We start from the raw sequence: 16484 nt of genomic DNA on the forward strand, positions 1-16484 counted from the left end.
GAAGAACTTCACCCCAAAAGTTATTTCAATCTCCAGTCTTCCTTGGTCTTTATTGACTTTTCTTTGATTCCTCAAGGACTGCAATTGTTATTGAGTCAGCAAGATCATCCACCTCCCCTCCCCCCATTATCTCCTGAATAACCACCTCTCAACACCTTAACTGCAATCATAGTTCTGCACATACTGGGATTCTATAAAGAATCACCCAATTGCCCATTTTTACACTGCACTGTGCCAGCCAGATACCGAGGACCTGATCTTAACTGCTCCCGACTGGTGAAAAGCCACGGGCCCTGGTATTGGTATTGGTTTATTATTGTCACTTGTACCGAAGTACAGTGAAAAGCTTGTCTTACAAACCGATCGTACAGGTCAATTCATTACACAGTGTAGTTACATTGAGTTAGTACAGAGTGCATGGATGTAGTACAGGTAAAAACAATTTCAGTACAGAGTAAAGTGTCACAGCTACAGAGAAAAACTCTGTAGTTTTTCTCAACTCTGCTCTCCTGCTATTTAATTTTCTTGATGATCTGCCACTGTTCATCTGGAGCAGGATGGTGGGATGTAGCCTCACTATACTTAATAAGGCACTCCCATTAAGATTGGCAGGCAGATCCCACAACAAATTATTATATTACAAATATTTATTTCCACCAAACAGCAACATGCTGGTTTTTAATTGCTTATCTTCTTTTCTAGCCTTATTATTTCCTCTTTGTCATCCTCTCCTGCATTGTAAGTTTTACTACAGGTTTGTCATTTAATTTCGGGTTTACCCCTGGTTATTTATTCATCCATAATATAACTCTACTAACCAATTTGCTCTTGCATTTTAGGGGTACGATGAGATGGACTCTTGACCTTGTTACTATCTACCTCATTATGACCTTATACCTTATTGCCTACCTGCACTGCACTTCCTCTGTGGCTGTGACACTTTACTCTGTATTCTGTTATTGTCTTTACCCTGTACTACCTCAGTGTAATGAATTGATCTGTACGAACGGTATGCAAGACAAGATTTTCACTGTACCTCAGTACAAATGACAATAATAAACCAATACCAATAGCAACAAATATCTTAAATATTTCCCACTGCTGATCTACTTATCCACTTACTTGAAATTTGCCTTCTATTTTCATCCCTTAAAATCACCTTCTTTCTCATTGTTGGTATCGGTCTTTGTCTTACATATTATTTCAATTTTTATCTTAAATCTTTTTATGTTATGATCATATGATCACCATTGCTCAGACACCCTCCATCCCTTCCAGGATGCGATCCAGGAGTGGTCTCTATCTTGTTTGTCTTTTTAAGGTACATTGCATCTGTCAGTGCCAATTTCAGTGGGGATCACTCCTTGGTTCCCTTTATCCTTGTTACCCCCACAACCACCACAGTACCATTCCCTACCACCCACCCCACCATCCTACCTTGCTCTCTGTTAATATTGAAGTCTTTGGTAGGAAGAGCTAAAGAAAGAAACACATATTTATGTAACTCCTTTCATGATGTCAAGGCATCCTGAGCACTACGCACCCATGAAATTACTTTTTTATTGCATTCACTATTGTAATGTAGGAAATTTGTACACAGCAAACTTCCATAAGAGCAATAAGATAACTGCCCAGATATTTTACTGATATTGATTGAGGGATAAATATCTAGTGCACCAGAGAGATAATTCTCTTCCCACCAGCCCTCATCACTCACTACCCTCAGCTCCTCGACACAAAGTCTCATAGAGTCTTTTAAATTTACATATAATTCAAAACCAGAGCTCAGTTTAAGATCTCACCTCATAGATGTGCACCTGCTGTGGGGACATTGCCCGACTCTGATGCCGTTGGCATTTATGATACAATTTGTTAAAATACAGGTGTGTTTCACTCACCAATGACCCCCGAGCACTACAATCCTACTGTAGGGACTTATTTTACATTAGATCATTAACATTCAATCTACTGGAAACATCAGACACACAATGGCCAAAACGAGCTGGTCACTCTTTCTTTAACATAATCCCATGCATCCTTCTGTGTCAGTTCCTGCAGATTATTGGTGCACTTTAGATGAAGCAGAATTCACTTTATTTAGGACTATACACCTTCTATCTGTTTCAATGTCAGTGTACATAAATGTATTATAGCGAAATATTCATGCTATCTGATACAGCATGGCACACGTCTCACAGTAGATAAAAAGGAAGATTCATTCTTTCTGGGGCTTCATGGTTCATGAGTGCCTCACTGTTATCTCCTACAAATGCAGCTCTTCACTGTGTAAACTATCATCTTTTTGCATCATCACTTGCCAGTCTCTCTTATTCCAGATTTTCTAAGGCTCTTCCTGGGAGATTGTGGATGACTTACTTGCACTCTGGTTTTTGTGGGGAGAACCCGTAGACATTTCCACAGAGGGGCAAGAGGTCCCTGACATCAGTTTGTGAGATGGTGTGCTCCTTCCGTTACTTACACTGGGCTTCTGTGTGACTCCAAATCATGGACTTGTGACTTTCAGTACCATTCCAGATGCTCCTTTTCCATTTGAATGGTCATGGGGCAGGGATCTGTGGGGATGTTGCATTCTTTCAAAGAGGCTGTGAACACATCTTTGGATCTTTTCCTCTGTACGCCAGATAATCTCCTCCTATGAAGGAGCTCAGAATAGAGCATCTGTTTTGGGAGTCTGGTGTCAGGCATGCGAACAATGTGGCCTGCCGTCATAGGCACTTGAGTGTAACCAAAGACTTCAGTAATGGAGAAAATACAAAAGTTGGTTTGCTTATCCTACCAGTGAATTTGATTTTGAAGAGCATTGATGATATTCTTCCATTGCCTTGATGTGCCTTCTATAGAAAGTCCAAGTCTCAAATGCATACAGAAGGGCAGCGATCACTGTTACCCAGTAGACTTTGTGCTAGACCTGAGATCTTGATATTCAAGCACTCTTTTCCTCAAAGATGTGTTGGCTCAGTAAAGGTGATGGTGAATTTCATCATTGATGTCCATAGAAACCAACAAACTTCCTGCAGGACTGAAGTTAATCTAATGGGAAACTATTAAACTTCTGGTGACTTTACTCCAGAAGCAAGGTCACCTAATCCTCAGTAATTGAGCTAAAATGGGCAGATTGCAATTGAGTTTGCATGTGCTCAGAGGTCGAGCTCCAAGCCCGTTGCCTTACTGAAGCATGTGAGGAGATAGGTCTTACATTCAACATCCACAAAATAAAGGTCCTCTACCAGCCTGCCCCTGTTGTACAACACTCTCCTCCAACAATAAATGTTCTCTGCGAGACCTGGGAAACGTGGACTTCTTTTCATACATAGGGAACCACTTTCAACAAAGGTTTTTTTAATGCAACATCATTATCAAACTCCCATCGATCGCTTTCTTTTGGATGCCAGTTTTATTAAATCAATTCAAACAATTTCACACCAGGCATCTGCTCCCTGACAAGAACATTCAAAAAAAATTTAAAGATATATTGAACTGAATGGCCCTGAAACTAAAACCTAGTGATCTCACATCAACAGAATGTGTAGCTCCTGGAATATGGTGTGACTGGGAGTAAGTCGATATTGAGCTCAGCAGCACACTGACAATAGCCAGGCTCCTTCATTCACAACAATAATAAGATTGTAATTAGAGCAGTACTTCCATTTTCTATATTCTGCTCTGATTGCAGGCACTGATCTTGGTGATAGGGATTAATGCCCAGTCCATTAAAACGAAAGCTACAACATTGTTATGGGACATTGCAATGGCACGTCTTTGCACTGACTAATCAGTACCTCCTTGGCCTTGCACTTAAACACTTGAGCTATTCACCTGAACTTCATCTTTCATGGCCTCAAAAGCTCAGTGACCACTCCCACCCCAGTCATTCTCTCTTCTCTCCCCTTGCATCAGGCAGAATTTACAAAAGCTTGAGAATGCACACCACCAGGCTCAAAGACAACCTTTATCCCACTGTTATCAGACTCTTGAACGGACAACTCATACGCTCAAAGACAAACTCTTGATCTCTCAATCTCCCTCATCATGGGCCCTTGCACTTTACTTATCTTCCTGCACTGCACTTTCTCTGTAACTGTAACACTATATTCTGCATTCTGTTATTGCTTTTCCCTTTGTACTACCTTAAATGTACTTATGTCTGGTATGATCTGTATGGATGGCATGCAAAACAAAGTTTTTCACTGTATCTCAGTACATGTGACAATAATAAATCAATTCCAATTCCAATTCAGTGATCATCACAGCCATAGAAGGCAGGAGGGGCATGCACCCCATTGTTCCTGTGCCAGTAACCAGTTTCTAATGCCATTTCCATAGACTTTCCCAATTTATCTTTATACACTTTGTTTTCAAATATTTCTTCATTTTCTTTTTAAATGGATTTTTTTTTGTACGGAGTTTTCTGTGAATGGTGTCTTTCTTCCACTAGCATTTAAAAACCATGGTCACTCACAGTCTGATATATTGTGATTCAATTGACCCAGAATGCAGACATTGGGTTAGATTTGCCTCTTCCTCCCCTGTCAGAAGACATCTACTCACCATTCAAGGTGAAAGTAACTTAAATTTCTTACCAGTGTGGTTGTATTGCTAACATTGCTAATTTAACACATTTGCACTGATAAGGCTAGCCACCTTCTTACCATTGATGTACAGAGGGTTCTTGAGGTCCAAGTCCATAGCTCACTGAAAGTGACCACATGGTAAAGAGGTGGTAAAGAAGGCATGTGGCATGCTTGCCTACATTGATCAGGGCATCGAGAATAAGAGTCAGGAAGCCATGTTGCAGCTATATAAAACTTCAGTTAGGCTGCACTTGGATTATTGAGTTCAGTTTTGGTCACCCCATTATAGGAAGGATGTGGAAGCTTTGGCAAGGGTGCAGAAGAGGTTTACCGGGATACTGCCTAGATTGGAGGTTATTTGCTATAAGGATAGGTTAGATAAATTTAGGTTGTTTTCTCTGGAGTGTTAGAGGCTGAGGGGAGACCTGATAGAAGTTCATCAAATTATGAGAGGCATAGATTGGGTAGACTGTCAGAATCATTTTCCAGGGTAGAAATATTAAATACTAGAGGACATGCCATTAAGATGAGAGGGGGAAAGTTTAAAGGAGATGTGCAGGACAAGTTTTTTACATAGAGAGTGGTAGATGCCTAGAACGAGCTACCGGGTGCAATGGTGGAAGCAGATATGATATTGGTGTTTAAGAAGCTTATAGAAAGGCACATGGATTTGCAGGGAATGGAGGGATATGGATCATGTGCAGGCAGAAGAGATTTAGTTTAATTTGGCATCATGTTTGGCATGGATATCGTGGGCTGAAGGGCCTGAGCCTGTGCTGTAATGTTATATGTTATTATGCCATACCAGCCTATACTGGCTTACTTTCACCTCCATTACCATTCCTAGATTGCTGAAATCCCAGCTCAGTTACATCAGCTGTGGGTCCTTAAGCATTCATGATGGACTCCCTATAGTAGTTTAATAGATTCATGACAGTCTGAGAGAAACAAATCATCATACCTCTATCTTAAGTGGGCAACTCAATATTTTTAAACAGTGATCCCTTCGTTCTTGACAATACCACAAGAGGAAACATCCTCTCCACATCCATCTAGGCATGACCTCTCCGGATCTTATATGTTTCAATCATTTGCTCTCACTCTTCCAGTGGATACAAGCCAAGTTATTCAAAGGGAAATTCCCTTTTGGATACAACACAGGTATTGCTTCAGAAATGGAGGAGGTGTGAGCTACATTGAAGTAAAAGAGTTCCAATGACCTCAAGAATCTCACACTGAAGACCTCAGTAGATAAATATTTGTTTCAGTGGGTGGAAAGAAATGAATGGAGAAGATGTTACTGATTTTAGCACTGACTTAATTGGCAGTATTCATCCCTCTGTTGGTTCAAGTATCAATCTGGCATCTTGAGAACAGGTTCTAGGCTGCCTCCCTGGTGAATTACTGAGGGAGTGCTACACTATTGGAGGTGCCGTATTAAATGAAAAGCTGGGTCTTGGTTAACCCTTTCAAAATGATAATAAACATCTGATTGTGACAAACACTAGGGATCTTTCCCCAGGTTTTCTGGCCCATATTTGTCCCTCAACCAACATGATTGAAATACATTATCTGGTCACTATTGCACTGCTGTTTGTGGAGGCTTGCATGCATAAATTGGATGCTGCATTTTTTATATTGTGAGAGTGCCAATCTACAGGATTGCTGTAAATCATTGTAAATTATGGAAGGCAGTATAGAACCTCATGCCTTTCTTACTTTCTTATGAAGTTATTTCCCCTGAATCAAAGGACTGCAGGAGCTTTCTCTACCCTCTAAGGGATCACAAATAAGTTTCACCCAAGATTTCTGTGTGGGAATGGAACAGAACCAGAGAGAATGGGCTCATTGGCCTTTCCATGTAGATTCTTGGGAAGACACAGCCAGCAGTGACCCAGAAGTTGATGGGCATCAGGGATGGGGAGTTGGGAGGGAGAGGGGAGTCAAAGAGCTACAGGGTGGCAAGGTGATGGTAGTGACGTACCAGCTAATCGTGCAGTGGAGACTAATCCAGCACACAATAACAGGTCAGGATCATTAAGGAAGCATCCCAGGCAATCGACTTAAATCAATTTCAACTTGTTTTTTGTATTGATTGACAGGTCGTTTTGAGTTTAAGCAACAGGTATTTAAACCTTGTTTTTCCACAGGTTATTTTTGGGATAGTATTTCTCATTAAAATTCAATGGTCTTTCTTAAGCCGCCTGAGAGAGAAATGCTCAACAACAAAAAGCCATGTAAAATTCAGCTCTCTGGTTGTTGCCTCAGTTTACGTTACAGCTTTGTAAAGCTGAAGCAACTGTTTGTTAATGTCTATCTTCCAAGGAAGCTAGTTAACTCTAAAGCTACTGAAAATATCCAGGTTGTCATTAGTTCTGTTTACTTATCCATTAACTGACTGGTATGAGGCTGCAGTTCAGTTATATAGAGTATTAGTGAGACCACATCTGGAATACAGTCCTTATTTGATGAAGGTGGTTAGTGCATAGGAAACAGTTCAGAGAAGTTTTGTTGGACTAATACTCGGAATGGGTGAAGTGTCGTATGAGGAAAGGTTATACAGTCTAGGCTTGTACCCACTGGAGGATTGAGAGCAAATGATTGAAACATATAAGATTCTGAGAGGTCATGCCTAGATGGATGTGGAGAGGATGTTTCCTCTTGTGGTATTGTCGAGAACGAGGCATCACTGTTTAAAAATAAGGAGTTGCCCACTTAAGATAGAGATATGATGATTTGTTTCTCTCAGACCGTCATGAATCTATTAAACTGTCTTCTTCAAAGGTTGGTGGAAGCAGAGTCTTTTAATAATTTTAAGGCAGAGATAGATAGGTAATAAACAAAGGGGTAAAAGGTTAGTGCAGGTAGACTGGAATGTGGATGAGGTTAGAGGGGTCAGTCATAATCTTATAAAATGGTGGAGCAGACTCAAGAGGCAGAGTAGTCTACTCCTGCACCTAGTTCTTCCCTTATGAAAAAAAATGTAATGTTATGAGCCATAACTGAGGGGTATTTAATGTTGTCAACAAAATCTTCAATTTATATAGGTTTTTAGTTTATGATGTTCCAATGCAATCAGACAAAAGCTAACACCAAGCCACTTAAGGAGATATTTCAATATTTTACCAATTGCTTGGTCAAAGAGCTAGATTTTATGCTATGTCAATGGTGCAAAAAGAGTTGGAGAAGAAAACAGGTTAATGGGGGATTCCAAAGAGTAGAGATATGGCAGCTGTAGGCACAGTTTCCAATGGAGCACTGATTAAATTCAGGAATGTTCAAGGGGCCAGAACTTGAGAAGCATGGGTACCTCAGAAGGTTATTGGGCTGGAGGAGATCACAGACAAATGGATAAGGGAACACAGTAACATTAAGGAGGCATAGAACCATCAGGAGCCAGTGAAGGTCATTGGGTAGTGGGTGATGGCTAACAGAACAAGGTGAGTTAGGAGATGATTAACAGAGCTTTGAATTACCTTTTTACATGGGAGTATCCAGAGGGAGGTCAGCCAGGAGTGCTTTGGAATAGTCATGTCTCCAGATAATAAAGGAAGGAATGAGGGTATATTCCAAAACCTATAAAGCTGTGGATGAACATGTAATTCAGAAAAAAGCCCCAAGGTGTTTCACTAAAGTGTGAGGGAAAGAAACAGCAGCAGAAATACAGTGAAGAGGACTTCCTGGTCAAACTCTGACTCCACAGTAAATTACACCTGGCATTCTTATACAGGAATCTTCTCCTCAGTCCAAACACCTCTCTGTAAATTTTGGGGCCAATGAACCTGAGAAGAATACCAAGGACAAGACCTCAACAATAAAATAATGTTCTGCTTTATGTTTCATTACTTGAATTAAAGCAGTCCCAATGGGAAAAGCAACAGTCCACATACCTTTCCTTCTAATGGTGACACACTATCTCTGTTGCTTGATACCAATTTGCCCACCAGTGAAAATAGTCTTTCACTTTCTCTGCTCTGGTAAATAGGCTGCAAAGACTTCTCCATTCTCAAAATTATATCTTCGCAGGCTATTAAAGTTATAAAAAGTATACAGCACCGATCCATCAGATTGATGGCTGGGATGGTAAATTGCCCAATTAATGAGATGATATATTGGGACAAATTTCTTTGTAGCAGAAGAATAAAAATAGATTTAATGGGACTTTTTCAAATTATGAAAGCGTTTGATTTGCTGAACCAGGAATGTTTATTTTCTTTGTTTGGGAGTCAGCATGGAGAGGTCATAAATCTAAGCAGAACGAGGAAAGAACTTGAATGAAGTATCAATATTGTGAGTTGGAGTAAGGAATACTTGAGGATAGGGTCACGGCAAATTTAAAGGTATAGTTGGGTAAGCATTTGAAGTGGAAGAAGCAAGTGGAGATGGTGGTGGGCAACGGGATGGCTGGAAAGCAGAGAATGATGTTGGTGGGATTAATACAGCTCTGTCTGGTAAAGATTCAGCACTGATACTGTGAATGTAACTTTGATATCTCTGACAAGAAACAAATAACTTTTTCAACAGTTCACAATGAATTTGTTTCATTTGGTTTGCACTGCAGCTCCGTGTTGAAGAGCTCAGTTGAAACAATGAGCCAAGTAAATGTAGAATTCATGGATAAACTAAATTGAGCATTCTAATAATCTCAGGTAGATTCGGCAGAAATCCAGCTTAATTCAAACTACTGGTGAGGAAAAGATGAAAAATATGCAATGTCATTCTTGATAGGAAGTCATAGAGCAGCTGATAAGACACCGGAACCTGCTCCATCATCCTGGAATTCAGCCTGAATTCAGAGCCAATGCTGAAAGCTCTGAGAATAATTTTTCATTCACTCACAATGCCAGCATTTATTGTACATTAACAACTGCCCCAAAGATGAGGAGGTATCTAAGAATCAACCGCATCAGTGAATCTGGAGTCACATATTGGCCAGACCAAGTAAGGACGGCAGATTTCCACCTCTGAAGGACATTAGTGACCTCGGTGCATTGAACATAGACCACAGAACAGTACAGCATAGGAACAGGCCCTACAGCCCACTATATCTTCGACAACCATGATGCCAAATTAAACTAATCCCATCTCCCTGCACATATACCCCTCTATTCCCTGACTGTTCATGTGCTACAACAATCCCACAGTTTCATGGCTACTGTTACAGATATATTTTTAATTCCATACTTAATTAGTTGAATATAAATTTCCCAGCTGACATGCCATGCTGGGATTTGAACTCTTGTCTCTGGATCAATGGTCCAGAACTCTGACTGCTAGTCCAGTGACTTTACCACCATTGTTATCATATCATCAAATGCATTTCTTGATTGAATTTCCACTGGGAGGAGAGATGAGGTCGTGTTTTATTACCTCTATCTAGCTAGTTGGTCATATGATGAGTTAAGCCATATTTTTATCACTGCATTGTTAGCTGAGAACAGAGGATGTGCCAAAGGCTTTGACCAAGAGGTTAGCTACAAACTTGTTCCAGCAATCAAATTCTAATGAGTTTCAGGTCAGCTGTTAAATTCAATTACCAACTCAACCTTGGCCAATAATTGTGCCTGGCCTGAATGCTGACAGGCATATCTTGTCTCTTTTGATATCTTGTCTCAGGAAAATCGACATACCTTGCTATTTGAAAGATACCTTCTATGTTATTATTAATCAATCCTCCACTGTTACTGTCCCAACAGAGGCTTGCCTTAACCTTGTGTTACATTATTTTAAATGTCTGCCCAAGTTGGGAAAAAATCAAGAATGACGCTGCTGGGAATTTCTCACGGGTCACAGGTGCAGTGATATATTCTAGAAGTAGTCATGAAGAGGTATGGGATTCAGAGAGAGCTGCTGTTCATCAGCCTGCAGGGGAGGGAAAATCTAGCAGATAAATGAGAAACTCTTGGAACTGGGGGAAGGCTGAAAAATCCAAGCACTATGTCCTTAAATATGACAGGCCTCTGGGCAGAATTAAAGGCCAGGAAACTGCAGATGCTGGAAATCTCCTGCAAATAAAGGCTCCTCTCTTCCATCCCCAACACCACGCCCAGTCCTATGGCACTTTCCCAGGCAGCAGGAGGAGGTGCAAAACCTGTCCTTTCATCTCTTCCCTTCCCACCATCCAGGGACCCAAATAGTCTTTCCAGGTGAAGCAGTGATTCACTTGCACTTAGTCATTGAGTCATACAGCATGGAAACAGGCCCTTCGGCCCAACTCGTCCATGCCGACCAAGATGTCCATCTAAGTAGTCCCATTTGCTCATGTTTGACCCCTATCCCTCTAAACCTTTCCTATCCATGTACCTATCCAAATGTCTTTTAAACCTCTTCTAATCCAGTGTACTGCATTCAGTGTTGGTATGTGGTCTCCACTACATTGGAGAAATCAAATTCAGATTGGATAATCATTTTGTGGAGCACAAGTACTCAGCCTGCGGGAGTGACCCTGAACTTCTGGATGCCTTCCACTTTAGTTCACCCTCCCACTTCCACTCTGACCTTTCTGTCTGCAGGCTTCTGCACTATTACAATAAGATCCAACACAAGCTGGGGATCAACACCTCATCTTCTGTCTGGGCATGTTGCAGCCTGAAGGACTCAATACTGAAATCTCCAACTTTAGCTAAGTCACTCCTCCTTTCTGGTTCTTTCAAGATTTCCTGTCATCATCACTTTGGTTCAGTTTTTCCTTTTTTTTGTATAATCTCACCTGCTGGGTATGTCCCACAGGACATTCACAACATATTATACGGACAAAGAAGCTTAATCTGACTTTAACTGCTCCTTTACAACCACATTACAGTTTCACCCTATCAGAGATATTCCTTTTGTTCCACTAATACCCTCTCCCACCTTCTCTGCTACCAAAAGGTACCTTGTTTCTTCTCTTTCCCCAGTTGTGAAGAAACCTGACACATTCATTGTTTTCTTTTCCACTGGTGTTGCCTGAACTGCTGAACATTTCCAGCATTTTCTGTTCTTATTTCAGATTTCTAACATCCACAGTTTTTTTTTGATTTGCAAATAGAGGGTAGTTGAAGTGGGTGAGTTCTCTTCCACGTGATATGACGTCAAGAATAGGCAGCAGAAAAAATAAGCTGAAATTCCACTGTGGCAGTCTAAGCATTTGTTTATTGGATGTGAAAGCTGTTCTACCCCTGCAATGAAAGATTTAGGGAGGACCTAATTGTGGGACTGCTGGGATGGTTGGAGAATTTTCTCTTTCCAGTGGGAGACGCCAAAACAACATTACAACTAGAGCCAGATGGTTGGGCAGTTACGCCAGGAAGCTACTTTACATACATAGCCATGAAAACCCAGGAATTGTCTTCCCAAAAGTTATATGTGCTCAGTCAACTAAAGAGATCAAGATTGAAATTGACTTTTGTTGCAGAAAGTCATTAAAGGATGTGGAACTTGGGCAGATAAATGGAGTTAAGATACAGACTAGCTATGATAATAACTGAATGGCAAAACAGGCTTGATGGGCTGAATGGCCTACTGCTGTTCCTTTACATTCTGTATTCCTCTACCCACCCTTTCCCCCGCACTGATGCACAATAGTTGCACAGATTACTAAACAAGCAATGTGATTTGTAACAAGAAATTATGGAAGTGGTGCAGAATGGCAGGGAGCTAAGGGAGGGACCATCTTTCACCAGATTTAATGCTTGGAGACCTGGCACTAAAGGATGTGGAACAGGGGACCTGTATAATCCAGGGAAAGCCTGACCTCCTTACCTTGCTATGCATGCCACAACTTGTGACAACACCAACCGGTCAATAAACAAAACTAAAGAGGAAGTCATGCTTCCCATTTAAAAGGTCAACAAAAAAAAATATTTACCAAAGGTAGTTTTAATGAAATATTAACAAGGAGAACAGACAGATCAAATGGTAGGGCAGCAGTCAAGTGGAGACCCTGAACAATGCAGACTGAACACAACATTCCTTTCAGCTGTGACTGTTGCAAGAGAAACATGAAATGTAGCTGCTGCCTTGAGGTCTGTCACGGTTAGAACTCATCCATTTCCTTCCATTACTTATTCATTGCTGTGTGTTTTTGTAGACAGGAACTCACGCACCATACAACAACAACTAGATCTGTCAGCCTGGGTCAAATGCTGTACTTCTATAAGAGAAACTTTTTAGTATCCAGTTTCCTCACCAGCCTTTCTCCTGCACACTACCAGTGCTTTTAGAAAATGCCAGTTGCTGCAGTGATAACCCATGTCTTTGTAGTGATTGTTACTACTTCCTTTATCTCATCCATTATTTTCCATCAGGCCAATGACCCTCAAAGAACTCTGCAGTCATCCAACCCTGCCATCTTGTGCATCTTTCACTGCCTTTGCTCCACCATGAGTGGCTGTGTCTTCAGCTGATTTGGACCAACGAGTCTAGAACTCCTTCTCCAAACCCTTCCACTATTTCAACATCTCTCCTCTTGTAAGACACTCTCAAAAGCCTACCACTATGACCAAGGTTTTAGACATCCAGCCTAGTATGAAATAGGAGCAAGAATAAGCTCATCAAGCCTGCCCCAACATTCAATCTGATTATGGTCGATTGCCCCAAGCATCCTCTTCTTCATCTACAGTACAGAAGAAGCCATCATGTCTGTGCTGCCTTAGAACTATCCCACTCAGTTTATCCCTTTCATTGCCCAACAAAAGTTTCCACCAAGTATTTAACAATTCCACTTGAGTTATTATGTAAAGTACTTTCTCCACACTTTCAGTCAGTATATTGCAGACCTCAACAACTTGCTGGTAAAATAATTTTTCCACATGTCGTCTCTGGTTCATTCGCTAATTATCTTAAGCCAAGGTCCTTTTGATACTGACTCTCATCTGCCTCATCTATTCTATTAAAAAACTGTCACATTCTTAAACATTTCTATCAAATCTCATCATAATCTTCTCTGCTGTAAGATCTTGACCGCCTTCCTAAAATGTGGTCCCTAGAACTGGACACAATACTCTGGTTAAGGTTTGTGATTTATAAGCATAGTCCATAAATGTTTTTGATTTCTCTTCATAAAACCAAGGATTTCATATGTCCAATTTACTGACCTGAAATTATCTGGCTAGGTTCGGTTATGCGGGTTCACCTGAGGCTTGTTGTTTCTTCAACCCCTTTGTCCCATTTATGTAAGTCAACATGAAGGTCTGTTAATAATGTCTCTGGGTTGTGGCTCAGGACATTTTCCTGTGCTGTATAAATGCAGTGTTGTTATTATTGCTGTATACTGTCAGTACTCTATTCTACAGTCTAATATTTTCACATCAATTTCACAATAAAACTAATATTTCCTGCCATCTGGATCAGTGCTCATGGTCCATTGACATGACCTCAAAGAACAACAGTGACCCAAAAGGCAAATCTGCACCATTGCTTAAATGACTAGCTAGTACAGTAAATTCCAACGTTCCTGAAGTCACCAGCATCATCTCCATAGCAAGGCTCCTGCCATATCCAGCACTGCCGCTGGGTACTGTTATTTTAGTTCAAGGGCATTTGAGGCAATCTAACCTTAAGAACTGGAACTGGATCCTTCTGTTCCTTGGAGATGCAATGTTTCACCAATTAGCATCAATAGATTCAGTCCATGAAGGACCAAACATAGTTCCTGCAACTCTGATGGCCATTTTAAAATAGAATCTAAAAGCGTACCTGTTTTAAAAAATATTTGGATGCTCCTTACCACTTTCTCAACATGCCGCAAGTACAAAGCACACTCCATGTTTCCATTGTAGTCTGCTAACTCTGCAGCAGTATAGCCATCATCATCTTCAATGGTGGGGTCTACGTGATTCATGATAAGGATCTGACAACACTGAAATTCAAGAAGGAGAGTGTGATGGGGTGGAAAGAGGAAGGCCATGACACTGCAGAAACTACACCACATTATTCAGTTTCTAAGCTTACCTTCACTGATAGCATCCATTGAATGAACAAGAACAGTTCTTCAGCAGCTGTTCACAAGGGAACAGTCAGTCTAGCTGTCTAGCAGTCTAGATTCCAGCAAATCTAGCTGTCCCTCTCATCACCCTTACAGCTGTCTCACCCTCCCCAGTGCATCGGACTCTCCCTCCCCAGCACATCTGATTCTCTCCCCTCTCCCACCTGTCTCTCCCTCTTGATACATCAGTTCATTGCTCCCCGATATATCAGCCTCTCCCACTGACTCTTCCAGTTTCTTGCCCGAGTATACCCATCTCTCCATCCTGATATTTGTGTCTCTCCTGCTCCAGTATATTAGTCCCTTCTTCCCAAACAATTGTCTCTCCATCTCCAGTACATCCACCTCTCCCTCTCTTCTTCCAAATGAATCCACCTCTCCACTCTAATACCTCTTTCCCTTCCTTATACATTTTCCCCTCTCACCTTCCAACTGACACTCCATCCCCTCATCCAGATTCTCTTTCCCTTTCTTTCTCTCTTTCCAATACATCCTTCCTTTCCCAATCCTCATCTCACTGCTCCTTTCTCTCAAACATATCCAGCTCTTCCAACCCTGCCCCCTCTTTTCTAGGTCTCTCTGCCAATACATCCATTACTCCTTCCCAAATGTTCCTGTATCTGTGAATACAACATATATTGGGTTTATTCAATATTAAACACATTTACAGCACTGTAATCATTCCTTTGTACCAACCATCATTTTCATGAGTTTTTGCTATATTTTGCTGTATATATTAAATACTATCTATAATGTTATTATTCTATTAAGGTGCAGAGTCTTTCCTCTATGATTTATTTATTTGTGTAGTTTGTTGCCCAGAATCTAATTAATTTCTATTTACAAAACCATGGGTCTTTGTTGCAGTCTTCTCAACTTGTCCTTCCAAATTCAAAGAGTTGTTTATGCAGAACCCAGGTTGTTTCTGCACGCCCTTTACAACTGTACAATCTATGTGCCTTAGTGACAAATTTCACTTGATACTTGAATCGAGACAGCAGAAATGGTCCAAATTATCCAGAGTTTTTTTTTGTTGAGGTTTTTGCTTGTCATGTTGGTACTTGGTGACATGACAACAGTTCTTTAGAATGGCACATGAACTGGGTGGACGATGAACAACCATGACCTGGAATTCATCAGGTAAGTCGCAGATGAAGGGTGTCTTCTGTAAAGAGTATACCTTGGTAATGTCACAGAATCATACAGCACAGAAACAGGCCCACGAGGTCCATGCCAACCATCAAAGTTGCTCACAACTACGCTCAGTTTCTGTCAGTTGCAGGGAGAGGGATGGAATAGGTGGCTAGGAGAATGGAGCTAGAGTTTTCTCAAAATTCAGCTGGAGGAGATCTCATCTGAAATAGTACTGAATTTTGAGCAAACTGACAATTTAAAAACAGTGGAGGGATCAAGAGATGTCATAGAGTCATATAGCACAGAAACAAGCCCTTCGTCTCACTGAGTCCCAGCCAACCATCAAGCATCCTCCCCCTTAACTCCACCCCCAACCCCCCAAGATCCTACCACACACTAGGGCAAATTTACAGTAGCCAATTACAACCCATATACCTTTGGGATGTGGAAGGAAATGGGAGCACCCAGGGGATACCCACACAATCACAGGGAGAATGTGTAAACTCCACATAGATTTCACCAGTGGTCAGGATTGAACCCAGGTCACTGCATCTGTGAGGCAGTAGCTCCACCAGCTACGCCGTTGTGTTGGTGTGAGGTAGAACTCAGTGTCAAGATTATAATTATGGAAACTGAAGTTGTGGTTTGGGATGGTGCCAGGTTGAAAATGGGGAATAAAATTCTCAGGCTTGATCCTTGAGGGAAACCAGAGGTAATGGTGCGAACACTGGAAGAGAAACCATTACTAGAGATTCTCTGCCTATTAATGGACAAATAAGAATGAAAATAAAAGG

The 16484-nt window shown here is 41.1% G+C and overlaps 1 protein-coding gene across 1 annotated transcript in view; it reads right to left on the reverse strand.

Moving 5' to 3' along the window:
- The window catches only part of LOC127572089 (espin-like protein), a 72408-nt gene that overhangs the window by 26419 nt on the left and 29505 nt on the right, over positions 1 to 16484 (reverse strand). The window contains exon 5 of the mRNA XM_052018961.1: positions 14299 to 14430. Coding sequence (XP_051874921.1) covers positions 14299 to 14430 — 132 coding nt within the window. The remainder of the gene's footprint in view (positions 1 to 14298; positions 14431 to 16484) is intronic.

Source organism: Pristis pectinata, chromosome 6 (genome assembly GCF_009764475.1).
Source record: "Pristis pectinata isolate sPriPec2 chromosome 6, sPriPec2.1.pri, whole genome shotgun sequence".
Classification (NCBI taxonomy): Eukaryota; Metazoa; Chordata; class Chondrichthyes; order Rhinopristiformes; family Pristidae; genus Pristis; species Pristis pectinata.